The sequence below is a fragment of the Xenia sp. Carnegie-2017 genome, unplaced genomic scaffold (assembly GCF_021976095.1).
Source record: "Xenia sp. Carnegie-2017 unplaced genomic scaffold, XeniaSp_v1 HiC_scaffold_22, whole genome shotgun sequence".
Lineage (NCBI taxonomy): Eukaryota > Metazoa > Cnidaria > Anthozoa > Malacalcyonacea > Xeniidae > Xenia > Xenia sp. Carnegie-2017.
In genome coordinates, this window is record NW_025813485.1 from 12,267,644 (window position 1) to 12,285,497 (window position 17,854).

At 35.2% G+C, this 17,854-nt stretch overlaps 3 protein-coding genes across 4 annotated transcripts; 2 read left to right on the top strand and 1 right to left on the bottom strand.

Annotated features, from left to right (window-relative positions):
* The first annotated feature begins 11 nt into the window (after window positions 1-11).
* On the top strand, window positions 12-15,003 carry LOC124446578 (ATP-dependent DNA helicase DDX11-like). Of its 2 annotated transcripts, XR_006948478.1 has the most exons (30): window positions 12-309; window positions 426-526; window positions 1,105-1,133; window positions 1,355-1,419; window positions 1,528-1,611; window positions 2,159-2,307; window positions 2,386-2,431; window positions 2,908-3,015; window positions 3,092-3,179; window positions 3,342-3,445; window positions 4,006-4,101; window positions 4,840-4,992; window positions 5,248-5,294; window positions 5,462-5,538; window positions 5,647-5,697; window positions 6,266-6,336; window positions 6,471-6,509; window positions 6,598-6,640; window positions 7,538-7,657; window positions 7,917-8,029; window positions 8,105-8,177; window positions 8,260-8,363; window positions 8,470-8,619; window positions 9,823-9,891; window positions 10,283-10,389; window positions 10,484-10,571; window positions 10,660-10,720; window positions 11,662-11,816; window positions 13,131-13,206; window positions 14,778-15,003. XR_006948478.1 is itself a non-coding variant. In XM_046997420.1 (29 exons), the coding sequence occupies exons 1-29, from the start codon at window positions 139-141 to the stop codon at window positions 13,152-13,154; spliced, it is 2,586 nt and encodes an 861-aa protein (XP_046853376.1). In that variant the 5' UTR covers window positions 12-138; the 3' UTR covers window positions 13,155-13,309. The 2 variants fall into 2 exon arrangements, 1 of the variants encoding a protein (XP_046853376.1); XM_046997420.1 differs by lacking the exon at window positions 14,778-15,003 and having other exon boundaries at window positions 13,131-13,309.
* A 485-nt stretch (window positions 15,004-15,488) lies between these two features.
* LOC124446251 lies at window positions 15,489-17,310 on the bottom strand. Its single transcript, XM_046997086.1, has 2 exons — window positions 17,197-17,310; window positions 15,489-16,242 (listed from the first exon to the last, which is right to left on the bottom strand). Exons 1-2 carry the CDS (start codon window positions 17,203-17,205, stop codon window positions 15,757-15,759), a joined length of 495 nt encoding a protein of 164 aa, XP_046853042.1. The 5' UTR covers window positions 17,206-17,310; the 3' UTR covers window positions 15,489-15,756.
* On the top strand, window positions 15,507-17,031 carry LOC124446249. Its single transcript, XM_046997085.1, has 2 exons — window positions 15,507-15,649; window positions 16,367-17,031. Exons 1-2 carry the CDS (start codon window positions 15,569-15,571, stop codon window positions 16,931-16,933), a joined length of 648 nt encoding a protein of 215 aa, XP_046853041.1. The 5' UTR covers window positions 15,507-15,568; the 3' UTR covers window positions 16,934-17,031.
* Window positions 17,311-17,854: the final 544 nt, after the last annotated feature.

Consider the following 17,854-nt stretch of genomic DNA (forward strand, 5'->3'; position numbering starts at 1 on the left):
TGAAGGCTGAGCTTATGATCAGGTACAAAAGCGTTCGTGTGGTTTAGTTTTATTATGGTTTAATTGCGTTTTCGCGAGATCGAGTAATTTATACTACTCAATCTTGTGAAGGACTTTTGAATAAAATAGTTGTTATAAATGGCTTTTGTCAAAAGAGGAGATGATCCTTTGAATGAAAATCCACACAAGCAGCCTGGTTACTTCTCGTTTCCGTTCACGCCGTACGATATCCAAGTGAAGTTCATGCAAGATCTTTATTCCGTTATTGAAAATGGTGGAGTAGGAATATTTGAAAGCCCGACTGGAACTGTAAGTTTAAATGACGTAAGATACCACTGGTCAGTTTCATTAGTTCTTGGGTTTTATTAAATGCCTTTGTCATTATACCAATTACATTATACCATTAACTTTTGCTATAATTCCAGGGGAAATCGCTGAGTTTGATTTGTGGTGCTTTGACCTGGCTAAGAGATTTTAATGAAAAATCTAAAAACATTAAAGAAACTCATACTACTGGTGACTCAATGTATGTAGGATTTGACACTTTTTAGTTCTTTTTATTTTTATGAAAGACAATGATTATTGGGAGACTGTGATTGTTGAATGATGCACCACAATGCTCCTGCTGTCATCCATCATACAACTGCCAGGGACAAGACAACAAGAACTTGTGTGGGCCCCTGGCATTATGGGCCCCTTACACAATAAATAAGAATTTGAAGAAGTTAAAAACTAATCAATAACACTACAGTTGCAAAAGCCTGCAACTTCTTTAGAAGCAGGGCAAAGCTAGAATTCTGATTGAAGAAGGGGGGGGGGGTTGTGTTAAGAGTTATATATTAAGCTCTGCCCTACTAATATCTTTTGAAATTAAGATTGCTTTTGAATGAAATCAGTGCAGCAGAGCTAAATATATGAATATTCACCTTTCCCCTGTTACCGTATAGTTTTGCCCCTGTTTAGAAGAGTTTTATACTTGTTTTCATTTTAGTTTTTGGTTTTAATTCTGCCCTTATTCATTGTTCTTTTTGAAGTTCAATATTTTGATTAACTGGTTCATTTTCACATGATCTTATTAACCATTCGTTCCTTTTTTTAATCTAGTGAAACAACAGGGGAGCAAGATAGTTCAGGTTGGTTTTTACATGTTTGGCTATAAAATATGTATGAAATTTACAAGCTCATGTGTTTACATGCAACAGGTTGGGTAAGAAATAAGTTCAAATAGACCACAATTGATCTAGCAAGTTTAAAGGACACAACAGCTGCAAAGATAGAAACATTCTTTAATGGTTCAGTTGCATTGCAAATATTTTTACATATACACTAAATGTGAGTTTATACAACTTTGTAGTTCCGTCTTGGGTGCAAGAAATTGCTTTAAAACGGGAGAGAAATGTGCTTCTTGAGCATTCTAAGGTAGGCTTCTGTACTCTGTAAGCCATTGACAGATAAAGTTAGCAAGCATGCTTTATAATTAACTATGTAGACATATCTATTGTAAATCATAGAAAAAGTTTTTAATAGGCTAAACAAGAAAAAGAAGAGCAGTATAACGAAAAACTAAAACGCTTGAGAGAACAAAGATATAAGAAACAACACAAGAGAAAAGTTAGTATGATGTGCAACCATTAGACAGTGGTGGTACTAAATTTGGGCGCCAATCAATCCCCCCAATTTTATTGTCTGCTCTTAGTTTGCCTTCCCCAGATATTTTCATTTCACTATTGTCCATTATGAAACTGAAGGGTTTTCTGCTGAAATACAAGTCTAATAATAGCTTACCTAAAATAAATTGCCCTTTCCCCAAGATACTTTTCTCTCCCCCCCCCCCTCTATTCATTTTGACATTGCCCCGCCACTGATTATAAAATAATTTGTAACTAAACATAAAAAATTATTCGTGTTACGTATGTAGCTACAACAGCCAAGTTCAATAGTCACCAATATTTTTCATATAAATGCAATCGTATCAAAAACAAGCTTGTTCATTCGTGTTGTGCTGTGTCATATTCGCGCTGTGGTAATGACAAACAATTTTGACGTCAGTTGTTGACATACATGTTATAATACGTCAGTTGTTGACATGGCGATTTCACGTATGAATTTCAGCCAATTGTAAGATCTGATGTTGCATTCTATACGAAATTTTTTTCAGCTCGATAGTGACGACAATATTAGTAGTAAAGTGCATCGGCTCCCTCGTGATGAAAGTGGCGATGTAAATGTAGGTAAAGACGATGACGATGAAGATATTCTGCTTCAAGAATATCTCAGTGACAATAATAAGGAAGGGGATGCCAACTGGTTTGTAATCTGCATGGAGCTGAACTGTCACTTTTCATTGTTAATTTTTTAAAGATATTTTGTGTTTCATGTGTCCAGTTGTAGCTCCGAGGAAGAGGAATTTGAAGATGCTCATGTGACTAAGGTACTCTATTGTATAATGAAATAGCGTTGAAATTGCTATGAAAATGTCAGTCTTAAAACAGTGCGAAATTTATGTGTATGACTTTTCTGATGTGTTTTGCCGCCACAAAATAAAATCCTGCCGGCACCATTCATTAAGATAACACTGTAGAAGTTAGTGCACGCAATCTAAATTATTCAATTGTGAATTTTATGAGAACTACTTCTATACTTTTCAAACTTCGTGCTGCATTCCTGAGCAGAAATCGGGAATGACTCGTGCTAGCGAAATATAGGTATTTGTATTTGACTTCTATCTGCTTTGAATTTTAGTAGCATTTTTGGGTATAATTTGTAGGTATTGTAGCTAAATTAACATATTTCATCGGGGATATTCCATAGCTGGGCTATTCTTTAGAATGGCCTGTAGGGATAGATATGGTTGCTACATGAAGTAAAAGATTTCATCATTCGCTGAAAATTACAAAAATTTTCCAGATATATTATTGCAGTCGTACTCATTCGCAACTTGATCAGTTTGTTAATGAAGTTAAGAAAAGTGGTTTTGGTAGCAGTATTCGTGTCGTCTCTCTCGGTTCGAGACTGGTACGTACTTATTGTAGTATAGTGATTATTTAGTATCCATAAATTATGCTCAACGACCCTGTTTTGATCTGTTCAGAACTTATGCGTGAATCAAGAGGTCAAAAAATTACGTAATATCACACGTGTCAACGATAAATGCCTGGATTTACAGAAAAAAAAGAAAGGTGAGGTTATGGTTGAAGCATGGAAAATAATTGAGAACGTTGCTCCATCCAGTTTCAAGTATTTTACGATAAATATTATGAAATACCATTAAACTGTGTGCATTAACTGCATTTTTACTGTAGAATTTAGCATCATTAATTTTACGCGCGCCTGCTCTCTAGGAAAAAAGAAACAGGAATCTCAAAGAAATAAGAAATTCAAGTCTGCAAATGGTTGCCCATTTTATGATTATCAACGACTCCAACACTACAAGGACTTAATATTGGTACGTTCAAATTGTGCATCGAAGCGCATGTTGTTACGTGAAACGTTGTTGTAAATTTTTTCATCTCCAAATAAAATGCATTCGAAGTTGTGAGAACTGCTTATTTTTCAAAACAGTTCCAAGTTACATAACTTCATCTGAAGCTTTTGGACTTATGCCCCAGCGGTCTCCTTTTACGCTATTTCCAACAATTTTACTGACGAACTGCGTCACTATTTGGAAAAAAAAAGCATTTAGTTTTAATAGATATTTTAGCTCCGCGAACGTTCTATCAAATGTTCCTTCTTTCGATGGTGTGGTAGTTTATCGAAGAATATGGAGTATTTTCTAAAATGACAGATAAAATTATTATAGGGATTATTTCCTAAGTAAGAGATGAAAGTATTTCAATGTTATTATTTCACGGGAAGGTCAATGAATATGCGTGCAAAAACATTTACCGACATCGTGTAATGAAGTAATATAGTCGAGTTTTTTCCAATACTTTCTAAAAAGGAATTTTGCGATTTCATTTTTTAATTTATAACGATCGATGATAAATGATTTTACATCGTTTTCAGATGGAAGTAAAGGATGTGGAAGAATTGATATCTGTGGGCGAAGATGTCGAAGCATGTCCATATTATGGCAGCCGATATGCTGTACCTAAAGCGGAGGTACGAACACCTTTATGTTTTTATATCATTCTATTTGAGTTAGCCCACATTGTCATCACGTCCGATAACTTTTTTTGCTTTGTTTTCGGGCTTGATCTTATTTTGAACAAGATGGTCTTTTCGGAGGAAGTTATTATTTCGGACATCATGAAATCATTCTACATACTTCATACGCATAGATATGCGCGATCAATCCAATTTGTCAGAATTATAGCACCAATCAGTTTATATAGTAACGTTAAAATTTTAAACAGTTTCATTGGTCGAGAGCCATGATCTATAAGAGAACAGACGCGCAGAATTGACGTCAAAGAAAATCTTTTGTTATTTACAAAATGAAAAATTTACAAAATTAGGCTATATTTATACCATAAAATTAATGAAGGGAACAATGATTAGTTATATCACAATGAAAATTAATATTTACACGTGCATTTATCAATGACCTCTATGTGAGTGGCATTTTTCTTTGAAAGGCAGAAAGGGATTTGCTATCTCTTATTTGATGTGGAATAGAATTCCTAATGCGCGCCGCATCGTACGTGAAGCTTTTTTTCATACTGTTCATACTGTTAGTACGGGGGGGGGGTCGGTAATCAAAAACTACTAGAAGTATCACGAAGATGGATGATTTGCCTTTTCGCTTTTATACGTAAACATATTGGAGAGTAACTTTGAGCCCTCGGTATTCAACAACTTATACATGAACTTTGCTTTCCATTGGATTTTATCTTACAGCTTGTAGTATTACCCTACAATATGCTTCTTCATCAAGCGTCACGTGAAGCCTGCGGTATTAAATTAAAGGGGAATGTTGTGATTATTGACGAAGCTCATAATTTGATTGACACGATCAGCAGCATACACAGTGTCGAAATTTCAGGATTTCAGGTGTAGTGCTTTTGTATTTTTTCTGTTTGCCTTCATTTCAAATGTAGCTCTAGTTTTTGCTTGAATAATTTGAAGCTTACGAACTAAGCCAACACAATCCCAATGTTGAATTTTCCCTGATACATATAGTCTGATTTGATTTGACTTGATTTGACTGATACATATAGTCATTTTAAGTGATACAAATTCATACAAAGTAATTTTTCATATGTCAAGAAAGGTTGCACTTACTTGCCCATAAACGTTCCTTTTTAGATATCAAGAGCACATTCTCAGTTGCTACAATATCGGGATCGATACAAGTACAAAAAGATATTTGTTTGCTTCTTCAATGTGTTTGCTTCCGCATGACATTTTTAGTAAGCATGCGCTGCGTTTTGCAAGACATGCTTCTCTGTTTCATTAGAAGTCTGTGTATGTGTGGATAAATGTGTTGATGAATGTGTTGATGATTCATTGAACTGTTTAGGTCAAAACTGAAAGCCAAGAATTTGATGTATGTCAAGCAGATTTTGCAAGTCTTGAGTTGCCTTCTTTCATGTTTTGGTAAATTGAAGCATTTTTTTATTTTACCGTTGAGAAAATGATCGTTATCCTATGATTTCATGAACTCGTTATGATTAGCTATTTATCTCCTCTTTCTTTGAACACAAGAAAAATCGTCACAAAAGAATGATGATCAAGGCTTTTGTCCCAAACATTCAGGTTTTTTTCATTTCTTTTTTGTTTTTGTTGCATTTTTGATATGATGTCACTATAGCTAATGCAAGCATGCGTATTAGTATGTGCAGGAATGTGTTGTTGTATCTTGTGCAAACAAAGCCAAAATGTTTCACTAACTTTGTCTAATAGTCTTGCGACGTTTGCGTTTAAATTTTAAATTGTAACTTACAGTCATCCAAAACAATAGTTCTAAATAAAGTGGATGCTTGAAGATGAGCTGATTAACTGGAAGATAAGTTGATCTGGACAATTAGTGCACGTCGAAACTCATTTCTTCAAATGAAAACCATAAACTTAACTTAAAAGACGATGAATTGTGTTTTTTGTCATTATTGGGGAGATATATTTGGTCTTGGCCTCATTTCAGGCTTCTTTCTGTGCGTACGAGCTGAAATCAAGCAAATGCAATTTGAAACGCTGAGCGTGTTTTTTTCAGCTTCATTTAGTGCGTCGATGTATTAAATCTAATCTTGTCTTTGCTGAATAAAGTTGTGTAAAACTTCATCTCTTTGTCAGCAAAATACCAATTTGCATTTTACTGTTCTTCCAGATGATGTAAGGTTGCTAAAGATCAACGATTTTCTATTTGCAACCAAGATGGACAACATCAACTTATTCAAAGTACGTCACGTGGTTTATTATTGTGGTGCACTTGATGGTGATCGTTTTATTGCAGTTATTCGTTCGTGTTCTTTGTTCTCTCTGTAAACATCATTGCACTCTTAAATATGTTTATTCTTGTATTTTAATTGTAGGTAAAACGGTACTGTGAGCGAAGCTTGATTTCTAAAAAGGTATGTGGAAATAATGAAGAGTTTTTGCTGTTTATAAATTCTTGGTTAATTTATATTCCAAACCTAATAATTCCGGTTATATTTTTAGCTGAACGGCTTCGTTGATAAATACAGCACCGCAGTTTGTGCAGGTAGATTATGTTATATACAAGTGAAGGGACATCAGCGCCAGTATTCTAAAAGCTCGCTCACCTTCAACTCACGCAGTGCCACCTAGATATTGCACTCCAAAGACCAATGGCAAACTAACTTCTCCATCGATAGCAAGTTTTTGGCTAAAATATTTCAAATCGAGCAATCAGTCGAGTGAAAATGCCGTTTTCGTGTAATTATGAGACGACTTTGAAGCAAAACTAAGTGAGTGTGAGTGAGCTTTTAGAATACGGCATAAGTTTTACATACGTAAGACGACACCTTCTTAAAGCGAATAATGAATTTAATCCCTAGAGCCCTGCCTCTTTGAAGAGAGTTCAATGTAATTTATTTCATATGATTTCGGTGTGGCTAAGAACTTGTATTCGAGCTTTAGGTTCTCAATAACTGACTACACGTATGTATTTGCAATACATGCTAAATTCACAATTCCATAGTATATTATTATGAAATAAAAACAATAAAGCGCCTAAATCAATCAATCAATCAATGAGAATTTGCAAATCAATCATGAGCTGATCTTCTCTCGTTGAGTTCTACTTAAGGTCTCCTCAATTAAGATAAGCCAGTGCAAACACAGTGAACATCTTTTATTCCTTATATATCAAACGGTGAAGCCACTCATTGGAAATTTAACAGTTTTTATATATGTCTACGTAGATATCTGCTTCCATAGCATTGTATTAACAAGCGTTAGATAAGTATGCATTAAGAGGGCTATTTTTCACTTATGATGAGGTTTGTTGACAAATGCAAGAACGTTTCTCGAATGACTAAAATCTACTGAAATTAATCCGTGATTTATATCACTGGCTTGTTAATCAAATTTAATCGGTGTTTTATGAAATTATTCACTTCTGATGTTTTTTTTAAAGATGGAAAACATTGTGACAGTGAATTTGTTCCAATGTCATCGCCCCTCCAGAACATAGAAAACTTTCTGGAGTGTTTGACCAATGCAGATAAAGATGGTCGAATAGTTATTGATAACAAAGGTATAATACTGTTTTTTGAATATCTTCGATTTGCGAAATACAGTGCTGTGTGATATTTAGTTGGTTTTAAAATGTTCACATTGTTGGATTTTCATCTAAAGAGATTTGAAGTCTTGATTGAGTCTCGAGAAATGTACGTTAATGCTAATCTGCTGTCTGTTGTTCAATGTTTTCCTTGCAGAGTTGGTAATGCATAAATCATTCTGCATTTGGAACATTGTACCAGTAGAAAAGTGTATGTGTCGTTGCTTGTATTTAGGTCTTTTGGGTCGTTCCACCTTGAAGTTTCTTCTTCTCAATCCTGCCGTTTACTTCAAGAGTGTCGTTAAAGACGCCAGAGCGGTCATAGTTGCTGGAGGAACCATGCAACCCGTACGATTTTATTCATATTTTTATCTTAGGTTATATGAAGTATCGTGTTATTATGTGACTTAAACCTTCTGTTAGGTACACGAATTCAAGCAGCAATTACTATATGCCTGTTCTGTACCGATGGAAAACATCTTTGAATTTACATGTGGTATGTGCTTGGCTATGGTTGCAAGATTATCGCTCACAAAGAGCTAATTAGTTTCAAAAGTATTGGTTAATTTTTTCCATAGGTCATATTATTCCGAAAGATAATTTGCTGGCGATCGCCCTAAATAGAGGACCGTCAGGGTTTGATTTGGATTTTACGTATCAATCGAGGGATTCAAAAAATATGGTTTGCGAGCGCTTGATTATCAATTCTAATGATAAACACAGTTTTCATATGTATTGCGTAACGTTGACAGCTGTATCCCACCGTTTTCACAATCATTTTTTTTTAGATAGTGGAAGTGAGTTGTGTGTTGACAAATATATGCCGCATAGTTCCATCGGGATTGGTTTGTTTCTTCCCATCTTACGACTTTAAAGAAAAGGTTGTTAAGGAGTGGTATCAAAGTGGAGTTTTCCAAAAGATTGACGCCAAAAAGAAGGTGCCTGCGTGATTTATTAAGTTAACAATCTCAATTGTTTCATAATGGCAAGTCTTATTACTTTAGAGCAAAACATGTTGGTAATTATTTTAGTGCAATGTTGCAATCTTTTTTGCTGAGCCTTTCATAAAACAAATATGAACAACATGCAAATTCTTCTGTATCAAAACGTATGCGACATATTTTTGCACAAAGCACAGTTTCTTGTGTGTGTATAAGTCTGTTGCACGTCATTGAAAAGTTATTTTAGGTAATAGAGAGTTTTAGTTTGGCGTCTACGGCAAACTCCAAACCTAAACAACCCGCTGGCCGTTGAGGTTTGCCGTTTCGAAAAAAATTTCAATTTGGTTTGGCGTTTTAAATTTGTATTTTACTATTCGCATTGTCATGAGCTAAATTTCATGTTGTGTTAAAAGTTTGTCGATAAAAAAGGCATAATCATGATGTATACTCACATAAAATTATAACATTGAGTAATAAACGTCACTTGGTTATGTTAAAAGTACTGAAATGCTTGCGGTACATCACCTACCGCAAGAAGGGCCTCTTTCAGTTAAAACCTGAACCACAAACCGCAATGTAAACAGCAAAGCCATGATCACGTGACTTTTTGCGGTTTGTCTTTAACACCAAACTAAAACTCTCTAGTAAGTTGATTTCTTCGTATCGTTTTTTTCCTAAATACAATGTAAATCAACGATTGGACGCTTCGTAAGGTGGTTAATTTCAATTCAATTTTTTGCATTATCCTAGCCTTTTATTTCCCACGAGGAACTAGATTTTTCGGGGCAATACATTTAAAAATTTTCTTAAAAAGCCTACTTGTCGTGGTAAAGGGTAACTAAAATCTACCTTCAAAGAGATAATTGGACAGACTTGTGAAAAAATGCATGACCCAATACATTTCGGCAGGCATCTTATCAAGTTTCTTTGTCTTATTGCTAACTAAAATGCTAACAAAAACGTTGCAAAGTTTGTATTTCTACGATGCAAATGTTTAAGCAAAGGTATTATTCATTTTTTTAAAAAGTTGAACTAGCTCCATTCATTGTATTTATTTTAACTGAGAAATATTTGATTGTGGGAATGAAACTAGCTGGCCTTGCCACTTTTTTGATCTTGATGACCATTGTTAAGTTTTTCACACGTAAAAGTAAAATAGATATATGTTTGCTTCCAACTCTGCCTATTTTTTGCTATTAGATATTTTCCGAGCCAAGAAAAGCAGCAGAAGTTGAGCAAACGCTTAATGATTATGGTCGATTCATCAAGGTTGGTTATTTCATTGTATTAAAAGCTTTCGGCAGTGAGGTGAATTATACCGTGAAACATTGGTGATCAGCTTGTTCGTTTTATGAAGTAGGGGAAAAATGAATATTTAACTACACTTATGAAAGTTATATATAATGTCTGTGTCGTTATGGTGTTTTTATATTACTTTGCAGAATAACGTTAATATTTTTTTCTCTGCACCACACTGTCTTTTTGTTGTGAAATAATGTCAAATACAATGTTTTAACAGCAAATCGCGTTTTCGACGAATGATTCAGTTGACAGAGATGCGCTTCGAACAAAAACTTTTCCTGCCACTCTTTCATCGAACAAACGTTGCACCTTTTCAAGAAAAGGCTTTTGCTATTATGTTTGTTTTTTTCCGTCATAGAAAACTCAATGCAAAGAGTCAACATCCGCTCATAACGGCGCCATCTTGCTATGTGTCGTTGGTGGGAAAATGAGTGAGGGCATTAACTTTTCAGATGATTTAGGAAGGTAAATGAATGTATTGTTTATTCGCGTATTCTTTATTCAAATAGGTGAAATATCTGTTTCGACAAGATTGTATACTTTGTTTTCAATAATAAAGGTGCATCGTTGTAATTGGCTTGCCATATCCGAATATCCATTCACCTGAACTCAAGGAGTACATTTCCTATCTCGATGCAACTTTGGGCGTGAGTATTTTTGTGTCGTAGCGTTTATTTTCATTTGAATTGCCATGAACGTGACTTTCGTTTCAGTTGATCTGTAATTTTTATTCAGAAAAATGCCGGACAACAACATTGTGAAAATGTTTGTATGAAAGCCGTCAATCAATCTGTCGGTAAGCAAGAAGTTAGTAAGTTATAGTAAATTATCTGGCCCGACCGGTGCACGAGCTGTTGTAACTGGCAGTCTCGTAAATTTTGGTGAGGTAGCTGGCTTTTTTTTATGTGGTATTGACGGCATTTTAAAAAACTTCGCGAAGATAAAAAGGGTTAATAAGATATTCGTTCCGTGGATTACTGATTTTTAAGAGTAACGGTGTAGTAGGCCGCGAAATTTGTAGAAAATGTCGGCGGATTGTGTAACCGAAAATTTTTCTCTCCATTTGACATTCTTGTGAAGGAAAGTAGCTTCCATTTTTCATGGTTGTCCAAAAAAGTAAGTTATGTTAGTCACGTGACTAACGACGTGAGCATGTGAATATCAGTAATTAGAAAGTTATTTGATTAAAAGTGTAAACAGTTATTGTTGTAAAGAGCTTAAAGTAGACTAAGTGAAAAACACGTAAAAACCCATACCTGAAAATCGATTCGCAGAGAGTTAAAGTAAATGGTTTGAACCCGGGAGTATCGTTACATGTTTGTAGATGTAGATCGTCCAGGTTAGTAAAGTCCTGAGAAGGTTTGTTTTTGTTGTTGTGGACTGACGTTTTGACAACCTTAGCAGTACTCATCTTCAGAGTAAAAAAAAAATGACTCAAGAAAATTGATATTAATAGATATAATACGTTGTAAAACTATTTGTATTCCATGCATGTAGCAACTCTTTGCATGGTATTGATTTTCAAGTACGGTTTTTGTACATAGTTTTTTCACGGTTTTTGATGCTCTTTCAAACAACATCAGTAAGCTCTTGAAATGGTGAGGATTTTTGCGTCTCTCATTTTAAATTATCAGCGTGCAGTTTTTATTTCGCACCTGCGGCTCATCTCCAGGCTTTTTTCATTTATTGTGCATGTGTTGTGTTTTAAAATGAACCAAGCAATTTCTGTCCTTTTAGGGCGAGCAATCCGTCATATAAATGACTATTCCACGATACTTTTGCTTGATCAGCGCTACAGCCGCCCGAGTATTCAATCTAAGTTACCTGATTGGATTCGTTCACGTTTACAAACGCACACCTCTTTTGGACCAGCCTTTGCTGCATTGCGTAAGGTAAGTTAATATGTGCGATATTTATAAGCCCTATTTACACGATATAAACTAACCCGGGTTTAACCCAGGTTAAAATAAACTCGGGCTTAATCCAGGTTAATTTTTTGCGTGTAAGCAAGACCAACACAGGTTTAACTTGGGTTAAATTCAACCCATCTCAAGAGATAGGTTAAGTTTAACCTAGGTTGAACCTGAGTTAGTGGTGTTTACACGCAAAGAAAACTAACCTGGGTTGAACCCGGGTTAGTTTATGTCGTGTGAATATAGGACTTAAGTCTCGAGCTTTGCGCGAGTTTTGCTTTTTTAATACTTACGTGTGGCTTCAATGCTGTATGAACATTTATCCACACACACACTGGATTAACGTTTTAGCTATGGTCGTGCATACCTGTATCGTATTGTTTTCATATAATTGTCACTTTAGTTTACAATTTGAACAGACAAAAGCTGTAATAAGAGCAACAAGTTATTGATAAAGCGGCCGTACAGCAATTTAACTATCTTCGTGACTTAGCTACCCATCTTTTTAGTACATTTCTTGTCTATTTTTAGTATTTGAATTAAACTAAACAATCAGTCATAGTGTAAAAATGTACCCGTATAGCCATTGACGTCAGTCGTGGGGTGATTGTTCTTTGTTCTTGATTTAAAAATATATCCTTAAAAGACTATCACATTTTCATCAACAGTCTCCGTGATCATTCTCATTTATCCTCAGATATCGCAGTCTTCACCATTTTTGGTGATTGTCCTTATAAATTAGCAATTACATGCAGTTTTCATCTTAGTCTTGTCAATTGTTCTCATATGGCGAAAGTTCCATATTGACAGTCTTCACTTTATTTTGTGTCATTGTCCTGATATATTGCGAAGAATTTGGTAAATTTGAATAATTTTACAATTGACACGAATAACTTAATTCCTCTTTGTGTTCAAATAGATTAATAGAATGATGATGAAGATAGCATTTAGAGGCGGAAATGACTTTGTGGGGTTTTCCAGTGTAGCCTTGCTTGCAATCATCACTATAAGATACAAAGTCATGTGTTGACAATTCTATATCATATACTATATATAAAATCTTACTGCAGCAACATTCAAATCCTACAAGATTGCATTATCCCGTATATGTAGCCTTTTTTAAAGAAATGATTACAATCATAACTCATGTAGCCGATAGCTTTATATCAAACTATGATGCTTTAAATCTTTCATTGTGTATATATCTATTTGGTTTTAATCACAGTTATGAACAACATTTTGGTATTTTTGATTTGCGTGATTTCATGCTTTGCAATGTTTTTTTCTTTTCAGTTCTTCGTTCAACGTTCAACTTGAAAGTCTTTCACGTAAAGAATGCTGTATGCTTACGTACATGGAGAATCTGAAGGTTCTTTTACGTTGTTGGTGCACTGTATTTTTGTTGAGATGCAATATTGATTCTCGTTGTGTTTTCACTTGATCCGTTTGTAATGAAAAGTTAATTAATTTAATCTTGGAAAGATTTTTTTTGGAAGGTAATCGTGGAAGGTAGTCCCCCCGTCTCCATAGTTGCAGATAATCATTTTGTAAAAAAATCCGAAATAGGTAGCTCAAAAAAATTAGGTGAAACCTTTTGTTACTTTCTATGTATAATACTTTAAAATTCAACTGACTCAATTACTTGCTTGCCTGGGTGATCTGTTTTCAGCTTTATAAACAAAAAAAACCATCAAAAATCGGCGTTTTTACCAAATTTAAAACGAATATGGCGATACTGGTTAAAACTCTGCATTAACTAAAACCTTTTATTTTAAAACGACAATTAACAATCTTAAACGAAAAGAAAAATTTACTAACTTTGAAAAGCGCAGATCGTCCACAGGTTAACAGCATATAGTCAGTGATAACATATTGAAGAAGTTTTAACCTACCCTTACGATATTAAACGACTAAAATAACTGTGACCATCCATACTACTGTGTGTATATAAAGAGCTAAATAGTGTTATATTGAATCGCGAATTGTAGTGCGCATGCGCAGATGCTATCTCCCAAAGCATTGGAGCTACGGCGATGATCTTTAGCTCATTCGAAAGAGCTCAACGAGAGCTTTAAGATGAGCTAAAGATCATCGCCGTAGCCTCAGTGCTTTAGGAGATAGGATCTGCGCATGCGTGAATCTTTCAGTCAAAACCAACTTTCGCGCCAACTTTCTTAGCTAATTTCTCTGTATCTGTTTCAAATTGACTGGAGAAAATAACGTTAACAATCTCTGCAAACTAATTGTACTTCTAATTTTTTTCCATCTTCAATGCTCACAAAGCAACTTATTATGAGCACAATCAACCACGGGTCTTAACAATGGTGTTGAGACCAGCTAAAGTTTCTAACTATCGAATTTTAGGAGAATTAAAAAATGATATGTATAATGAAACTTGATTAAAACTATCGCTACAATAAGAAGACATAAAGGTAGACACAAAGGTAGACATAAAAGTAGTCATAAAAGTAGACATAAAGATCAACAAAAAGGTGGACACAAAGGTAGACATAAAGATCAACAAAAAGGTGGACACAAAGGTAGAGACATAGGTGGACATGAAGATAGGGTCAGGGAGAGATTAGGGTTAGGGTTAAGGTTAGATAGACACAAAATAACGTTAGCTACCAAGAAAAGGGTTAGGTGGTCACAAAATAAAGGTAGGCGCAAAGGCGGTCTTAGCCATAAAGGTAGAAAAAAGGTAGACATAAAAGTAGACACAAAGATAAGGCCTGTTTTATTGGACATTTTACAACACATAGTAAAATTATTTAATGGCCAAAATTTTGACTGGAATGACTTTACTAACACAAATTAAATCTACTTATGAATTTTCAGCAAACCAAAATTACTTCTTCATGTGTCATGCATGCAAAATAGGGTTAAACTCTGATTTAATCTGCAACATGAGATGGCATTATGTATGCCAACTTTTTTTAGAAACATTGGTGTCACAGGAAACATCAGTTTATAAATTCAACCGTCATTTCAACAGGAACATGAGATGTTGCGGCAGGAAACTGTTTACGTCATGCTCAGGCTGTACATTCAGTAAAAATACGCAAGACTGTTTACAGAACGTATTAGTGTTGGTTGTATTATGTAAATTGAAACAGATATTTTGTTTACGTTCTACATATAGTCAAAATAGTTTCGAAAGATTTTATTTAGGTCGTTGTAATGATTTGTGTGACACCTCGTTCGTGACTCGTAAAGCCCGCCGCACACATGAGCTATTGGCAGAGCTAACAGCCACGCGTGAAATTTGCTCACATTACGTGTTTGCCACAAACAGCCGCGACATTCGCTCAGCCGATACTTTTCGCGGGAAATTCAAACATGGCGGCTCATTTAAATCTTCATCGAGTGGCAGTCCTTTTAATATTTCTACGGCGACGCCGTCGCCGCAAGACTAAGGCCGTGGTGTTTACGCAAATCTCCTCCAAGAACTGAAGGGCGAAGATCCCGAATCTTTTCGGCAATATCACCGATTAGATATCAACTCATTTAACTTTATTTTGAACATGGTTAGACCATTAATTCAGAAAAAGGAGACATGGATGAGAGTAACCATTAGTCCACATGAGCGGCTCGCAGTTACTTTACGCTATTTGGCAACCGGTGAGTTTTGGCACGAAGTGAACAAGTATGTGAATTAAAAAACAGAAAGTTTATTCATCATTTATTTTTTTGAAGGAGAATCGTTCAGAAGTCTCTCTTTCCAGTATCGTATGGGAGAACGAACGATATCTAATATTGTACTTGAAACATGCCAGGCATTGTACAAATCAATGAAACAAAAATTTCTTACAGTAAGTATAGAAGCTAATCAAAACAAAAGAAAGTCAACCAGGCTCAGCTAAAATAGCTATATGAAAAGTTACAGTTCCAATAAAATGTAACAACTCAGACTCCTTTATCAAACTCCATGATTGTTTCCAAAGTGGATATAATGTGGTGCAGAATACTGCGAAGTGCATCTATCTTGCTGTGGTGTATTTGAATTGTTTTGAACTGGATTTAACATGCCTATTTGTGCTTGAAATAACACATTACTGATTTGATACTGAGCATAATGTCTAGATTGTTGATCCATTTTTTTCAGTGACTCCACTAAAAATTTTCCAAATGATTCACATTCCCCTGGCTCTTTATCCTCTTGTGCTTTTTTGCTATCATTAACAATTGCAGAAGTCAGGCTTCTCATAACACTTAATTCTTCTTCCTCCAAATTTCTCTTCAATGACTTTCCCCTTGGCTTTGTTGGTAGTTTGGTTGACTTGATAACCTGTTGGTTATTGTCAGTAAGATCTAGCGTGTTTAAATCTTCATCAGAATCTATGGCATGTTGAAGCATGGAACCATTCTCATTATCACTGTTATCACGTGCCACCAAAGAGTTTGTCTGTAAAAAGGAAAATGATCACTATAAGTATTATAACTATAGCCTGGAGAATATTTCATACTCAACACAACCTAATTAGATTGTAAATTTTGAAGAGAAATATCAATTTTTTATTTATGTTTAGATACCGTTGACAGATAATGACTGGCGTAAAGTTGCTGATGGTTTTCACAAACAATGGAACTATCCATGCTGTGTGGGAGCAATAGATGGAAAGCATATAGCCATACAACAACCACCACACAGTGGCTCTGAGTATTTTAATTACAAACACTATTTTAGTGTCTTGCTTCTTGCCCTTGTGGATGCAAACTATAAATTCTTATTTGTGGATGTTGGGGCTACAGGGCGAGCTGGGGATGCCGGTGTGTTTAAAAATTCATCATTAAAGAAAGCTTTAGATGATAATTGCCTTCAACTACCACAAGCACAAGCAATTGAAGGAATCCAAACAAAGATCTGTTATCATATCATTGGTGATGATGCATTCCCATTGAGAACAGATATCATGAAACCTTATCCTCATCGATATCTGGATAAACCAAAACAAATTTTTAACTACAGACTCTCACGAGCAAGACGTGTAGTTGAAAATGCCTTTGGCATTTTAGCCAACAGGTTTAGAGTATTTCTGACAACTATCAAACTTGACCCAGAAAAAGTTGTTGACATTACCTTGCTGCTTGCATAACTTTATGATAGAGAAGAACAAGAATGATTATGTCAATTTTCGGGATCATGAAGACACTGAAAACCAGGTACTTATACAAGGCCAATGGAGAGAGAACTATCAACTATTAGGGTTGCAACCCATTAAATCAAGAAATGCAACAAATAGTGCAAAGAAACAACGTATGCATTTGACTGAGTATTTTGTGTCAGATGCAGGTTCTGTACCATGGCAAGAGAACATGTGTTAACTATGACTATTTTGATGATTGACTAAAAACTTACATCATCCATGTTAGACGCTGTTGCTCGGATGGCAACATGCTCTTCAAAGAATTGTAGTTTATCCAAAACCCAAGAAGTTCTCTTAGAAAGGTTCCGCCGTGCAGTTCCCGAAGGAGGTGCCTTTTTTTTGCCTTCGTATAGCAATTCCTTAAAGTTCGCAGTTTGTTCTTTACCCATTCCACTGTTAAAATTAAACAAAGCAATGTCGAGCATTGAGTGTAGAAGTTTTTCATGTAATATCACATCTCACAATTCACAGCAAAACAAGTCTACAAGAAATTGCATAAAATACCGTTTTTTATTGACTGCTTTCGCAATTTCGTCCAGAGCCTTCTGCCTCAACACTCTGTCTTTAAATTCAGATGAACGAACATTATAGAGGCATGGATAATCTGGCCATAATTCTACTAATTTGTCTTCGGAAACAACCTCGTCTATCATTTCATTTGCCTCCATGTTGTAAGTACATACATACATAATTGTAAAATCACGTGAACAAAGTAAGTGATTTTATTGGCTTACATTGGCTATCAGCTAAGCTCTTAACTCACAGCAGCCGCAAACATTGCGTTTCTTGGCACGAATGTTAAAAATTATCAAACATGACAAATTTTTTTCTCTTGGCCAAGCGTGTCAAAATACGCTGGAAAAACTATGC

Coding starts and splice junctions, on each gene's coding strand:
- LOC124446249 (XM_046997085.1), top strand. CDS start 15,569: ATGGGAGAACGAACGATATCTAATATTGTACTTGAAACATGCCAGGCA. Junction 15,650..16,366: donor TGAAACAAAAATTTCTTACA/GTAAGTATAGAA, acceptor ATTTATGTTTAG/ATACCGTTGACAGATAATGA.
- LOC124446578 (XM_046997420.1), top strand. CDS start 139: ATGGCTTTTGTCAAAAGAGGAGATGATCCTTTGAATGAAAATCCACAC. Junction 9,892..10,282: donor ATTATGGTCGATTCATCAAG/GTTGGTTATTTC, acceptor TTTCCGTCATAG/AAAACTCAATGCAAAGAGTC. Junction 10,390..10,483: donor TTTTCAGATGATTTAGGAAG/GTAAATGAATGT, acceptor TCAATAATAAAG/GTGCATCGTTGTAATTGGCT.